The sequence below is a fragment of the Equus przewalskii genome, chromosome 5, assembly GCF_037783145.1.
Source record: "Equus przewalskii isolate Varuska chromosome 5, EquPr2, whole genome shotgun sequence".
NCBI classification, from domain to species: domain Eukaryota; kingdom Metazoa; phylum Chordata; class Mammalia; order Perissodactyla; family Equidae; genus Equus; species Equus przewalskii.
In genome coordinates this window covers 66,726,342-66,741,624 of record NC_091835.1, presented here as the reverse complement: position 1 = coordinate 66,741,624, position 15,283 = coordinate 66,726,342, and the positions used below count along the sequence as shown (strand labels likewise).

General features: G+C 35.7%; 1 protein-coding gene and 1 pseudogene across 6 annotated transcripts in view; both read left to right on the top strand.

The window, feature by feature from the left end:
• SENP1 (SUMO specific peptidase 1) overlaps positions 1–15,283 on the top strand; it is a 50,079-nt gene that overhangs the window by 6,511 nt on the left and 28,285 nt on the right. For 3 of the 6 annotated variants that reach the window (XM_070621141.1, XM_008513603.2, XM_008513606.2), the window contains exons 4-7: positions 335–419; positions 1,280–1,321; positions 5,604–5,763; positions 10,074–10,245. In XM_070621141.1, coding sequence (XP_070477242.1) covers positions 335–419; positions 1,280–1,321; positions 5,604–5,763; positions 10,074–10,245 — 459 coding nt within the window. The remainder of the gene's footprint in view (positions 1–334; positions 420–1,279; positions 1,322–5,603; positions 5,764–10,073; positions 10,246–15,283) is intronic. The other 3 variants (XM_070621143.1, XM_008513604.2, XM_070621142.1) reach the window with 1 other exon arrangement.
• On the top strand, positions 13,516–14,298 carry LOC139083566 (serine/threonine/tyrosine-interacting protein pseudogene; annotated as a pseudogene).

Here is a 15,283-nt window from a genome sequence, read left to right as displayed (position 1 = left end):
AGCCTGTTTGACATATGATATAACTCTCTTTCAGAACAGGGTATACTACTAAATGCATATTTACCTTCAAATGAGCATTCTTTGAATTAAGTTGGATAAGACATATTTTGCCCATTTTCCCCCTTGAAGCCTCGATCATTTCATCAGATTGTGTGTGTGTTTTCCTTTCTTATTAGTATGTAGCTTAATTTATTTATAATATGTATAAATATAACTATATTGAGTTCTGAAGTATGTCATAATGTTGTTTAATGATGTATTTTTCCTACTATAAATTTTTATTCCATTTTATTGTCAAAAATATGATTTAAGAAAGGTCTTCTGCTTTCTTTAGATTTTGCCTTCCAGGCAAGGAAATTTGGACCGATCTTATACATGTTCTACGAGAAGTGCAGCTTATAATCCAAATTATTATTCAGGTATGACACATTACTTGGAGTCAAGGCATTTATACCTTTTGGATTTCTTCCTAGCAAATTCTTTATGTTTACCATCTCTAAAAGTAAAAACATTATCAAAAGCAAAATGGTATTTACTCCACTAAAACATCATTTTAATAAGTTTTATGTGTGTGTGTATGTGGTTGCTATAATACTTTACTGATCTAGTCTCAACCAAGTATTTTCTGATGAAAAAGTTTTTTTGGCATCCATTCTCCTACTTGTTCATTATGTCATTATAAAAAGCAATTTGTTTTTGGCTTTTTTTTTTGGATATATGTATGTGATGTAAAGGATATTTATCTTGTATGGATTTAAAGTACAGACCTAGCCTGTTTCTATTCTGCTTGAAACCGTAAATCCTGAAAATTTATCTCTATGCTCAAGCTTGTCCCTCTGTCAGGGCAGGAAATGTTAATAACATATTTCTATCTAGCACCTGCCACAGCCATGCTTGCATATTCAAGGACTTGCCTATTCAGCTTGTGATCCATGACAGAAGTCAGCATTCTCTAGGCTATTCCTAGCCCCTGGCCTGCCTGACTTTCATCTGCCCCTTTCCTAAGGTTTAGGTCTCCAATGATCTTCTGCCTCTGTCTTGGGGGAAAGGAAATTAAGAGTTTTTTGTTGGTTAGCTTCCTGGAGGTATGACCCAGGAAGATTATAGTGGTCTTCTTGTATCTTTTCACTCCTGATGCTTTAATCTCTTCACCTTGCCACAAGTATGGGAATACTAGTAATACCATTGAACTTGCCCCAATGGGATTTTTATAAGAATAAATTGAGATAATAAATATGAAATGCAAATAATAATTATTGTTGTTATTTGGCTTCCTCAGGATTCTTTGTCAGCAAGATGAGATCTCCTCCCCTAAAAAGACGTTAGTATGATGCTCTTTTAGATTTATATTATATTCAAATGTCATTTAGGTGGGTGGTACTTTACCCTGGGCACTGGGTTTCCTCTTCTGGGATGGGAAATGGTCTCCACCTGATATGTGCAAATTTGTATAGAAAAATCAGTCAATTTGCTCAGAAAGTAACTCTGCCATCGTTATTATTGAAAAGGCCTTTCTGATGAGCAGAGAGCCTGAAATCTGATTTGATAGCTCATGGTTAATCGTAGGGGAAGGTAGTTGAGTGGATAATGAAATAAGATCCTTAATTTTTTCATTTGAACTCAGGCTGTGTTTGCTTATAATTTCATATGTTGATTTACCATTGGCCAGAATATTTACTTTTAGTTTATAATAAATGCTTAATAATAAGCAATTATATATAAAAAATTTCACTCAAAATCTCCTGACTATAACTCTACTCTTACTTAACTCTGTGGCCTTTTCTGATTTTTATCTGTGTGTACTTGCATGGTATACATTGTATGATTCGAAACATATAATCTTTTTTCAGCCCAATGTTTTTGTTTTTTTTTTCCATCTGTTTACATTAGTCTTCATATTTACCTTTTTCTGTTAATTTCTAATAATCCATGGAATTGATATGCACATTCACAATGCTTTACGTGCAATTCAAAATCCCAAAAGCTCTGAAAACCAAAAATTTTTTCACGATTCATTTGGCATCAAAACCTGAGCTGACCTGAATTCATTTCTTAGCAAAGACCTATGTAAACTGACATGAAGCTATTTACGTTTTGTGTTTTATTTTTTTATCTTTGTAAGTATGAGTATACATTTCATTGTAGATATATCAATATGTTTGATTACAGGGTGCTGCTTCGGATTATACTTGGAAGCATTATATAGTAGTGTATACCAGGTTATCTTTCTAAAATTCCAGAACTTTTTAATTCACAAACATGACTGGGCCAAAAGGGCCGTGATTTAGGATACTGGGCCTGTGCCTTCATTTGCTTCATTATTTCCCTTGGTTTAAGTCCCCTCACCTCACCATGTTCAGCTGTCATAACTGACATGACTTAAAGACATTTGCATATATATAGCTGTTTTCTTTTAAATTTCAGTAGACCCTTGATATTCACTAAGGATGTATCTGAGATCATCTCAAATCCTCATGATCTTGACTGTGATGATATTTAACCAGTTTCTTGGCTTTCTACTCAGTTACACGATTCTTGAGTTACATTTTTCCTACATTTGTCCTCATACCACAAATTGATCCCCATATCAAAATCTTACACTGAAGGTTTATCTCTCACTTGAAGGCCATTTTTTTAGGAAAAGAAAAAAAATTACTTTATAACAGTTACTGTATACATGATGATGAATAGAAGTAACAGCAGTGACTAATAAAGCCGTATCATGATAGGGCTGCTGAGCTGTTAGATCCGTTCTCTAAATTATAGCCTGAAGCAGAGGATTCAGATTTGTGCCTCTACCAAATTTCATCTAGTCCCTGACCAAGCAAACTTACATGTCACAGACCTCCAGGGTTGCTCCATAACAGTCAGAATTTTAAATCTGTGAATGCCAAGGGTCTATAAACTTTTTTCTTATAGTAAAACCTTTAATTCAAATCTAGTTTTTACTGTGTACTTTAACTTTGTTCCTTTGCCACACCCATTCCAGTTCGTTGCAAGTCCTGCAGAATTTGATCTCTGGTATCTCCTTTGGATCTATTCTTTTTTGATAATGCCCACGTTGATGTCTGTGGTCAGTCACCCCTAGCCTTTCCTCTTGATTGGGCTAGACGTGGGTCCCCAGTTTACCTGCCTTAGTCTTCTCATTCTGACTGTATTGGTATTTGTCTCCTCTCTCACCTTGCTGTCCTCTTCTCCACCAAGATGAAAGCAAATATAGGAAAGGCCCAAACCTTAGAATTTAGGGTCTGGAGCTTCCCATTTACTGCTTTACTGAATCTGCCTCTCTATAGCAAACTTTTTAAAAATCTGCTTCTTAATCCACTCAAGATTAGACTATTAAAAACATTGACTTTTTAAAAAGAAATTTTAGAATTTAGAAAAATGTGAGACTTCTACTTTAACAACTTAGTGCTAGTCTGACTTCAAGAACTCTTGATTTTATTAAGAGCGCAATTGAAAAGCAAACTAAAACTTTTTAAATCCTAAACAAAGAAAAATAAGTTAAGATGAAAAGAAATTATTTTGCTCATGCTTAGAATCATTATCAATGTCTTTTCTTTAGAAAATATGTTAAATTAGGTTGCCAAACTGGCATTCGGAAGGTAAGATGATTTAAAGCATTCTGCTATTTACAATAACTAAATAAATCCAAAAGTTAACAGGAACGACTGATGGTTACTTTCATAGTAAGTGATTGCCTGACACACTTTTTTAAAAATATCAAGTTTATTTCATTGTGTCCATAAAAGTATTTCGTGTCCTTGTAGAAAATTTGTAGAGAAAAGAAGAAAAATACCCATCAGTCTATCATTGGAACACAACCAAAATTAAATTTTTGGTATATTTCCTTATAGTTTTGTGTGTATGTGCACATAATAAGTAATCTTATTTGTGGCATTTGCAATCTGATTTCTTAATGATGGCAGAATACCAGTTTAAACCATCACTAAAAAAAGAATGTCTGCAGCCCCCTTTGGTCCCTATCTGGCTTTGCTTGATCGTGTCAGCAATAGAGGACTAGTCAGTGATTTCATTGAGTGGGAATGGAATCACCTTATTCTGGTTAAACAGACTGCCTGATTCTGTGCTTTTCCCTTGCATTTTAAAGCTGAAACCTGTGTCAAATGCCATTGAGGATGCTACTCTGGCTTATCTTTGCTCTCAAATTTCACCCTTGTCAGGGTAGTTTGCATTTTTGGTAGACTTACTCCTCAAGTTTGAGTAGACATCTCTGGTTATATCATTCCCTAATCAAATTCTGGCAAAAAGAGTGTGAGAGACAAAGATTTCTACTGTTATTACTTTGCATTTAAAAGATAATTTTATGGTCCTTTAATGAGACTCATTTTCACTAGCCTCATATCTCTATCCTTAAAGTAAAAGTAATAGATGCTAAGCATAGATATTGATTGCAAAGGAAAAAGATTATTCATTTTGACAATAAATTTTAATTTAATTAGTAGATGAGGTTCATCTACTGTGAATCAACTGGTACTAATACCACCCTGACTACTTCTTTTTTTCTCTTATTTACTCTAAATCCTGATAAACCTGATCAACTAAAAAAAAAAAATACAAAACTTATATTTTTGTCGGGTGCCTTACTTTTTGGATAGAGTATCAAAAGCTGCATTAAATATTTTAAATAATATAAATATATGATATTGTGCAAAGTTCTATAGTAATATGCTTTGAAAAAAGATCTTCAAAATGATGTCATCATTAGATAAAAATTCAGGAAGTAGAGAATTACCTTTCTCATTTTTCTACTGGTGCTCCTCAGAGTTCCATAGCCTAACAATTGAAGTATTTTCAAGGTGCTGTTTTAAATTATTCAGTCCTGCTGAAGGGCGAAGAGGGTAGAGAAATTATTCAACTTCTAGCTGAAACTTCAAGAGATTTTTATAATCCCCACTTGTAAGCCACAAGTCAGAAAATTCAAATAATAAACAAATAATGCTCACTTAGTCTGATTGCAGTAGCAAGCATCAGAGTATTGATATGTCTGATGATTATGGCATTAAGTGACTGAAGGTTATCATACCAGAACCAGATGCATATGATGGGTCATTCCTGCCAAAAGCCAGCCAGAATAAGCAGCAATTAGGTTATCTCTGCTCTTAGAAGAGCCCCTGAGTTGTGCACATGGTAATTAAAAACAAGAAAGTGACACCAGCTGCTTATTAAGCAATAACTGTTGTTCATTTGAATTACAATTCTCCTTGGCCCTCCACCTGCTTTCTTACTGGTCTGGCCTACCTTCTTTCAGGCCCAGGCCTGGGAGTGCTTGCAAGATATAGTTGGGGTAAAATGTTGACTTTTGGTGGACACCACGGAGTCACATTGATGCAGATAAGGCACATGGCTGTGGCAGGATTCAGCTCCTTCATCAATTTTCAGGTTAGTATGGCTGAATCAATTATAGTTTATAGAAGTTCCCTTACTGCAGACTTACTGGCAGTTGAGACTGGGATCTTTCTTCCGTGAGAGACATGGTGGTATGCCACATTACTTTGGAATACAATGTTGGACATGGCTGCAGTCATATGGAGAACCACTATAGGTATTTGTTTAATTTATTCAAACTTTTATTCTTTTAGACAACCCTTCCTCAGACAGTTTTCTTGGCTCAGGAGACTTAAGAACCTTTGGCCAGAGTGCAAACGGCCAATGGAGAAGTTCCACCCCAGCATCAAGTTCAGCTTTACAAAAATCAAGAAACAGCCGAAGTCTTTACCTCGAAACCCGAAAGACCTCAAGGTAGGTATTCTGGCTGCTTAGTTCACAAGCCCTTCCTTCGAACTAAGAGAAGATGGCTATAAGATAGCTGTTACATTGGCATTTTATAAGAGGAACACCATTTTTGAACTTTAAACCATAGAACTAGGGACAAATCTATTTTAAACTTTCAACTTTTAATTTACTTGGTGCTGAATTTTGGTGGCAGCCAAATCTTATCATTAGAGGAGAGAGTATTGAAGGAAGTCTTGATGGATATGAGTATATTGGGACCCTTCAGGATGAATCTGGCTATTATGAATTTTAAGGTGAAAATCGGTCAATTTCTGCAACTTCAATAGCAAAGAAACCAGCACATTTTATAGGCTCTCACGAGCAGAGACCTAACTTAAACCAAAGCAGCTCTGCACCTTATGGCCTTAGTCAACTAGACGTAAAGTCACGAAGAACTTTATCCTATTTAGCCCAAGTTCATAAGCCCTAGCTATTCCCTCACCAAGCTTATGCTGATTGTTTAGTCAGAGGAAGTTTGGCTTAGAAACTTTTCCCTCAGGCACTTTCTTATATTAGTAAAATATTTGTTTTTTAAAATAGTATTTGTGACTAAAATTTTACTCTGGTGACGGATTGTAGGAATGTGGGATGACTTAATTTCCTGCAAGTTTAAGCTTTCTGGTATTGATTGAAACCAACAAGATGGCTTTTATGTTATGATTATCAGCACATGGACTCTGGAATCGTGTGTCAGTACTCCCAGGGATTGTCTTCCCCACTTCTTAATATTTTTTTAAATTATACAAGAATTCATTAATACATTCACATTGTAAAAATTAAAACATTGCTGATAAAGCTCAAGATCTCTTCACCACTACCTCCAATCTTATTCCCCACCCCTGGTGTGTTTCATTTCAGACCTTTTCCTCTGCTTGTTTCTCTTTCACTCTTTCTTACTCAGATAGCATGATATATATGCTATGTATGCTATGAAATGTGTAATATTATTTTGTCTTCATTAAAGATATTCTATATGCATCATTTGGCAAGTTGCTTTTTTTACTTAATGGTGTCATACTGTTAGTTTTTAAAAACATTATTACAGAAACAGTACATGTGCTTTGTAAAAAATTAGAAAATAAGCAAAGATAAAAAATTAGAAGATAAGAAAAAATAAAAAATAAAAACATCATGTTCCTACCAGCCAGAGAGATCACCTCTGTAATATCTTAGTAAATATCCTTCCAGATGTTTCTCTCTGCATTTTCACACTTTTAAAAAAAAAAAATGAGTTCATACTGTGCATACTCATTTGTAATCTACTTTTTTAGTCAATCATCTCCTCTTTTCCATTCAGTAAATTTTATCATGTACACTAACTGAATTATATTTAAATTTTCCTAGTTGACCCAAAAGTATCCTTTACAGCTAATTTGTCCAAATCAGTATCCAATCTAGGACTGTATCTGGTAGCTATCGCCCTTAAGTTTTCTTCAACCTAGAATAGCCCTTTTTTTTAATGACATGACTTTTTTCTTCATAATCTCCCACCTTTTGGATTTGACAGGTTTCTTCCTTATAGTATGGTTTTATTCTCTATATTTTTTGTGAAGTAGATTTTTGACTTGAATAAAAGCTGATGTTGTGTTGCATCACATTAGGAAACCTATAATATCTTAATCTTCTATCATTAGTGATACTGGGTTGGCCTCTGGCTTAGGAAGATGACAGTCTAGTCCTTAATTGTACAGATAAATTTTTTTTGCGCTTGTTTCTAGAATGTAATCTAAATGATGTTACTTTGGCATTATATGAATGAACAGTTTCAGGTCAGCCTAAAACTTATTAGTATCAACTGATAATCCTTACCACATAATAATTTTTTTAATTGCGGTATAATTGACATATAACATTATGTTAGTTTCAGGTATACAACATAATGATTTGATATGTGTATATTGTGAATTGATCACTGTGGTAAATCTAGTTAGCATCTATCACCAAACATGGATATAAAATTTTTTTCTTGTGATAAGAACTTTTAAGATCTACTCTCTTAGCAACTTTTAAATGTCCAGTATAGTATTATTAACTGTAGTCACCATGCTGTACATTACATCCCCATGACTTTATTTTATAACTGGAAGTTTGTACCTTTACACCCCTTTTGACCTGATAATTTTATTAGAGTTCATGAAATATTTTTCTAGTTTTATCACTTCTTCTATGCTTATTAATTGGTCCTCTGCTATAAAGGTGAGCTTTTTCCCCTCATTAGCTGGGGCTATTTGATTACCCCGAAATGTATTTCCTACTGGGAAGGCAGGACATAGGATTAGATATTTCTTTTTCACTACCAATTTTCAGGGTAAGTTTTTTTCTTTTAATAGCCACTCCATGTGGTTCAAATGAATTTTTCTCTTCTTTTTTTAGTATAATTATGGATTCAGTGTGTTTCAATCCACTACAATCATTGTTCTTTTAATGTTCGCATTCTCACAACTTTGGCCACTAGGAGCTTCTTCAAGCTTACGTCTATGTCTGACCCAACCTCATTAATTGTTGGTAGCACCCTTGCTTTCTGGCATTGCAAAATGCCCTCATACTGGTTTTTTTGAGGAAGATTAGCCCTGAGCTAACATCTACCACCAATCCTCCTCTTTTTTTCTGAGGAAGAGTGGCCCTGAACTAACATCCATGCCCATCTTCCTCCACTTTATATGTGGGACTCCTGCCACAGCATGGCTGGACAAACAGTGCATAGGTCCACACCCAGGATCCAAACAGGCAAATCCCTGGCTGCCAAAGTGGAGCATGCGAGTTTAACCACTGTACCACTGGACTGGCCCCTTCATACTGTTCTTTAGAAAAAAGGATCTTTTGCATTAAAAACACACACACATACCCTAGGAAGCATAAATACAAAAGACATCGTGGGGAATTTATTATATTTTTATCAAACAAATTATACTGCCCTTACCATCTTTTCCTAGCTGCATGCATCCATCCTGAGAAAATAAACCTTTCCTGAAATTGACTCCTTGCTTCTTTCCCCACTCTAGCACACATAGAAACCATTAGAGTTTGAAGAGTTAAAGACAGTGAGTATATGTGCTTTTTGATTTTCTTTAGACTTAGTCTGATTCATTTGGATCCAGACCACATGTACTGATTTGATGAGTTGATTTCATTGAATTCAGCTTGGTCAGCTTTGTATCTCTGTTCTGCATCCTCAGGGAAAAAAAGAAAGAAAATTCATTATGCTGAGAGCAAGTCTCCCAGATTTGCTGGGTGATGACCGATGAAAAAGAGCGCATAGAAAAAGCTTTAAATTATTAACCTAGCCTTACAGACAAGACTGGATTTTGAGTTCACAAAAATATTTTTCCTGCCGATTTTTCCCATTATTTGGGGGCACAAATGGTATGAAGAAACAAAAACAAAATTCTTCTTCAGAGGAGATCAGTACTGAGGCTAGAAGGAGAATTCACAGAGAATGATGCAGCCTAATAAAAAGCCTTCTGGTTGTTTTTAATGAAAGGTGGGAGCCCTCTGTTGGTCTTTTAGAAAATTTTAAAATCAGTTTAAAAACTTAGTTGAGAGACTTCAGCTTTATTCATCTTTGCTTATTTAATTTTAAAATAATTCCCTCCAAAGGGCTTGTTGGAGGTGGCTGCGAGGAGTAAACAGAAAGTGTGTGTGTATCCTAGCCTACCTGGAACCCAGAATTTCTGGAGCAGTCTGATCTGATATGCTTTCTGTCGTACTACACAGGTCTGTGGTTCCTGACCAAAGGAACTTATAGATTGTGAAGCTAAGAAATACAGTTTTAGGTGTTTGATAATTATATAGTTTAGCAATCTAAGACCTCTTCAGTGGCAGAACCTGATTCAGCAACCCTTGTGTCATCTCTTATATATTTCCTCCAAATGGTACATCTGTCATTCTACCTGTTAATTTCTTGTTTTTGTTATTTCTTTTTATTTATTTATTTATTTATTTTAAATATTGGCACCTGAGCTAACATCTGTTGCTGATCATCATCTTCTTTTTTTACTGTTCTCCCCAAACCCCACAGTACACGGTTGTATATTGTAGTTGTAAGTGCCTCTGATTGTGCTCTGTGTGGCACCACCTCAGCATGGCTTGATGAGCAGTGCCATGTCCACACTCAGGATCCAAACCGGCGTTACCCTGGGCCACCAAAGCAGAGCACGTGAACTTAACCACTCAGCCACGGGGCCAGCCCCCTGTTATTTCTTAAAAGTGAAAATAATCACTAGGTTAGATTTTCTTACTGTTGTTAACTTTTCTTATAAACTCTTTTATTTTTTTAGTGGATTATCAAACACTTTTATGGGAAAGTCAAACCATCACTGCCATGTGTCTGCATATGAAAAATCTTTTCCTATTAAGCCTGTCCCAAGTCCATCTTGGAGTGGTTCATGTCGTCGAAACCTTTTGAGCCCCAAGAAAACTCAGAGGCGACATGTTAGTACGGCGGAAGAGGTAAGGAAAACCTTTAACAAAAGCTTCTAAAGGTTAGAATCTTGCCCTACATTCAGCCATTTGTTCCCTCTGATTTAGATGTTTATTAACCATTCCATTTACTTAATCTATTCTGTACTTTTTCTTAATTATTTGTTTTGAGTGCTATCTTCTGTTCTAAAGAAATTAAAGAGATATTTTAGCAAGACTTCATTGTTTTTCATACCATCTTCTATTCCTGTTGGACAGCAGACTTAATCTTCGGTATTGTCTGAATGGCTTCTCATACATCAAACTCTCTCTCTTTTTTGGATCCTTCCTAAACTCCTGTTTCATGTGGTGAAACTGTTAACTTTGCTGGATTTAATAAAATACCTGCTCTTACTAGGACAATTTTTCCTCAGTATAAAAGAAAAATTAAGAAGCCAGATAATTTATATCCTTTCATTATGAATAAGATCTTTGAGATCATAGACTTTCCCCAAAGGAAAGATGTTCTGTTGACACTTGGGTTGTTATATTCATTCAGTAAACCTACAGGAAAAAAATCAATTCTGTAAATATAATATAGCGTATAATTTATGCAATAGGAAATGTGCTTATACCTGTTCAATTAAGTATTTATGATGTATCTGGTCAGCTTTGGACTGGTTGCTGTGGAGATACAAATGAATAAAAATAACCTCACATTTATATAGCATTAGAGTTTCCAGCGTGCTTTCCACACGTATTATTGTTTTGAATCCTTTTAACCCTGTGGAATAGGTAAGAGAGGAGGTGATATCCACATTTTACAGATTTGGAAAGTAAAGGTCAGAGGTCACACAACTGGTAAGCCTGCAACCCAGGTCTTCTGAAGGAATCTAGCCTGGTATGCTTTCTGTAATACAACACTGTGATGTGGTTCCTGCCCATTGGAGCTTACAAATCATGGAGTTAAGAGCACAGACATGTGTCGCTTAATGACAGGGATGCAGTCTGAGAAATGCATTATTAGGTGATTTTTGTCATTGTGCAAACATCATAGAGTGTACTTACACAAACCTAGATGGTATAGCCTTCTATGCCTAGGCTATATGGTGTAGCCTATTGCTCCTAGGCTATAAACCTGTACAGCATGTTGCTATACTGAATACTGTAGGCAATTGTAACTCAATGGTAAGTATTTGTGTATCTAAACATATCTAAACATAGAAAAAGTACAGTAAAAAATACAGTATAAAAGATAAAAAATGGTGTACCTGTATATGACGCTTACCATGAATGGAGCTTGCAGGACTGAAAGTTGCTCTGGGCGAGTCATGAGCGAATGTGAAGTCCTACGACATTACTGTACATTACTGTAGACTTTATAAACACTGTACAGTTAGGCTACATTAAATTTGTAAAAAAAGATTTTTCTTTCTTCAATAATAAATTACCCTTAGCTTACTGTAACTTTTTTACTCTATAAACTTTTTAATTTTTTTGACTTTTTGACTCTTGTAATAACACTTAGCTTAAAACATAAACACATTGTACAGCTGTACAAAAATATTTTCTTTCTTTATATCCTTATTTTGTAAGCTTTTTTCTATTTTTAAAATTTTTAAACTTTGTTTATGTTTTCAACTTCTGTTAAAAAACTAAGACAATCACACATTACCCTAGGATCAGAATGATCAATAGCACTGTCTTCCACCTCCACATCTTGTCTCCCTGGACGGTCTTCAAGGGCAGTAACGTGCATGGAGCTCTCATCTCCTATGATAACAATGCTATCTTCTGGAGTACCTCCTGGAAGACCTGCCTGAGGCTCTTCTTGAGGAGGTGTCACTTTTCAGAAATGTGTCCTTGGTAGTTTGCCTGGTCTCTTTCCTTTTTTTCATCCTAGATTTGCTTGTAAGCAGATAGTGCACGAGGAACATTCCTCTCTATTAATGAAAACCTTTTGGTGTTCAGGTCCATTTTTTCAAATTTTTTAAGGAGCTTGTTGAGGTCTGCAAAATCTGCTAAAATCTTCACTGTGAATTTTCTTGGGAGTTCTTCTTTTTCTTCTCCTGCAGTTTCCTTTTCTTTGCCTCTTCTTCAGCTTCTTCATTCCTGTTCCAGTTCTTACAACTCCTCATTAGTCAGTTCCTCTGGAACCAACTATAGGAGCTCCTCAGTGTCATCCCCATCCACACCCAGGTTAAGGTTGTTCGCCTTCTCAACCACAGCCGTCTTGATTTTTGTCACCTCCTCATCCTTGGCAGATCCTTTGAAGTCACTGATGAACCTCTTGAGTATCTTCTTCTGGATGCTATTCATACACTCCTTGATAACATCACCCCAAACCCAAGCAGGGTTCCTGGTACAGTCATATATGTTGGAATCCTCCCAGAATTGGATCAATGTCTTCCTCAGTTGCAGCAATAGCCTAGGCAAAGGTCCTCCTCAGGCAGTAGGCCTTCAAAGCTGCTATATCTCCTTGATCCATTGGTTGGATCCAGGAGGTGGTGTTTGGAGGGAGAAACACCACTTTGATATTGGGATGAAGGTCACCAATAAAAGGAAGATGTCCAGAAGCATTATCAACAATAAGCAAAATCTTGAAAGGTATGTTATCCTCCAAACAGCACTTCTCTATTTCTCTGGCATGGCAATTCGGAAGGGCGTCTTGGAAGAGGAACTGAGTCATCCATGACTTCTTATTGCTCCCATAGTATAGCATCACTAGACGATGGGAATTTTTAGCTCCATTTTAATGTTACAGGATCACCATTGTATATGCGGCCCATTGTTGACTGAAATGTCATTGTGCAGCACATGACTGTATGGCAGTATGTGCCAAATAATTATATAATTTGGTAATGAAGATCTCTTAGATGGCAAAACTTGATTATTTGTGAAATGGTTAGTAAAAATGCTGTACACTTTTTAATTTTAAGTTTGTATTGAATCTAAAATATTCAAGCAGAGGGTGGCAGAACCAGTAAATCATATTTAGCAGGGCAAAGGATAGACAAGAAACTGGCAACAGTTGTCTTTGGTAATAAGAGCTGAGCAAGTTATGAAAGGGATATTTACTTTTCACTGTACCTTTTGTGCCATGTATGTAATAGTTATTATATACATAATTTTTTTTAATTACTGGAGTTGTGGGGATTGTGCTTCTGCTGGAGCCTAGGCAGCCTATGGATACAGAGAGACTTGTGGGGAAAGAGACAGCAACAGCTTGGCAGCTGGATTCAGGCCTCTCAGACCTCCCCTGCCCCATGTGGCTGCTGCTGGGATCACCAAAATCCTTTAGACTGTTCGTTGTAAGCCCACTGTTTCAGTCACTAGCCAGCCTGTCCTTTGGACCACTCAGCCCCTCTGCCTTCTGCTTCCACTTCCAGCCTGAGGACTTGGGCTGGCCTGGTAATTTTATCCTTCCAACCAACCCTCCAGGCCACAGGCTGGGGCAATGGAGGACATGAAGCTGGAGTTCCCCTTCCTTCTACAATGTCAAGAAGATGCAAAGGATTGAACCTGTCCTATGAAATGAGATGCAGGAAATTTTGCTTCAGTTGTTTTTAGGTCCATATTCTGCTATGAAAAGCAAGTCACTCATAGTACAGAAACATGGAATAACCCCTATACTATGAATAAGATGAACTATTGGACCAAACTTTATTAAACTTTCCACAGATTATTTCAATATTTAGTCTTGGATATTACAGATAATCCAGATTAAAATATACTTTTTTCCCTGGCACTAAAGAATTTATTGATGGCCACTTACAAACTAAAGGAAAAGTTATTTTCCATGGAAATGTTGGGATCTCCAAGGGAGATGCAATTGCTTATGTTAAAGAAGGAAAGTTATGTGTTAATCTTACTGCTGGATTTGTCCGTCACCTTCAGGAATATGAAGCCATCTACAAAATTAACATGATGTCACCACTGCACTGTTCAGTCTTACAACAGGGGTTTGAAGAGAATACGTGAAGAAAAAGAATTTGGAAATACACAAGTGGTGGCTGTACCACCACTTGGCTGATGGATGATTCAAAGGCATCATTAAAGAGCTGTACTTTCCAATAAGAACATGTACTTTTTATACTTGAGATTTATTTATGTAGTATAAGGCTATTATTTTAAACAAAATCAGGTTTAGGGGATTTATGAAGTTATTTGGGTGATCTATAATAGGATTTACTGGTTTGCTAAAATTTATTTTATGTTCTCTTAAATTTTTATAATTTTACGCTTGAGTTTTATGATGGCGCCTCTTACAGACACATCTAAATACAAGAATCTGTCCATTTTTTTCTTAGTAGAATTCAGCACCTTTATAACCCTTACACTGTTTTAGAACTTTCCTTGGTCCTTTATTAGGTTTAAAATGTAACATTAGCCAACTTCCTTTACTTAAACAAATTATCCAATTATTGCTTCCTTTCCTCTTAATTTCCTAATTTGCTTACTCAATAGAAACCAATCTAATAAATAATGTACAGAGAAAGATGTTTTCTTTACTTTATAGTACCAAATGCTGCAAAAGAGGATTGTTTTTAAAGTTTCAAGTGACTTGATGTCTTTACATTTTCTTTGGTAAAGCCAGGTGTTATGTATGTTCTTTTGAGAGTTGCCTAGACTGTCTTTTATTTGTCTGAGATGGTTCCAGATAAAGTATAACATACCCAGTGTTTTTTGTTTTAATGAAACCCAAAAAGGAAAAGTACCATGTATCATTTTTTTAAAAAAGATAAATTCTGGTGATCTTCAAATTAGTATGCAGAATAGTGAAAAGTTCTTAACCTTTTTTCTATAATTTCTTTTTTAAACCATAAATTAGTTTAAACTGAAAGTATGAGGCTTGAAGAGACCTCAGATAATTATTTGGAATATGGAACATCTATTCCTGTCTATTTTATGTTGTCTAATGACTATGAGATTGTCCGGGCTCAGACGGAAGCTTTCTTTCAAGGTATATTTATTGGGGAAAATAATTTGTGGGGGGCTTTGTGTTAAATTGATTTTAAAAGATCAGTTCTTTACATCGAATTAATCTATATTTCTTGTTATTTGCATTAGCTGAGTCACTTAATGGCAT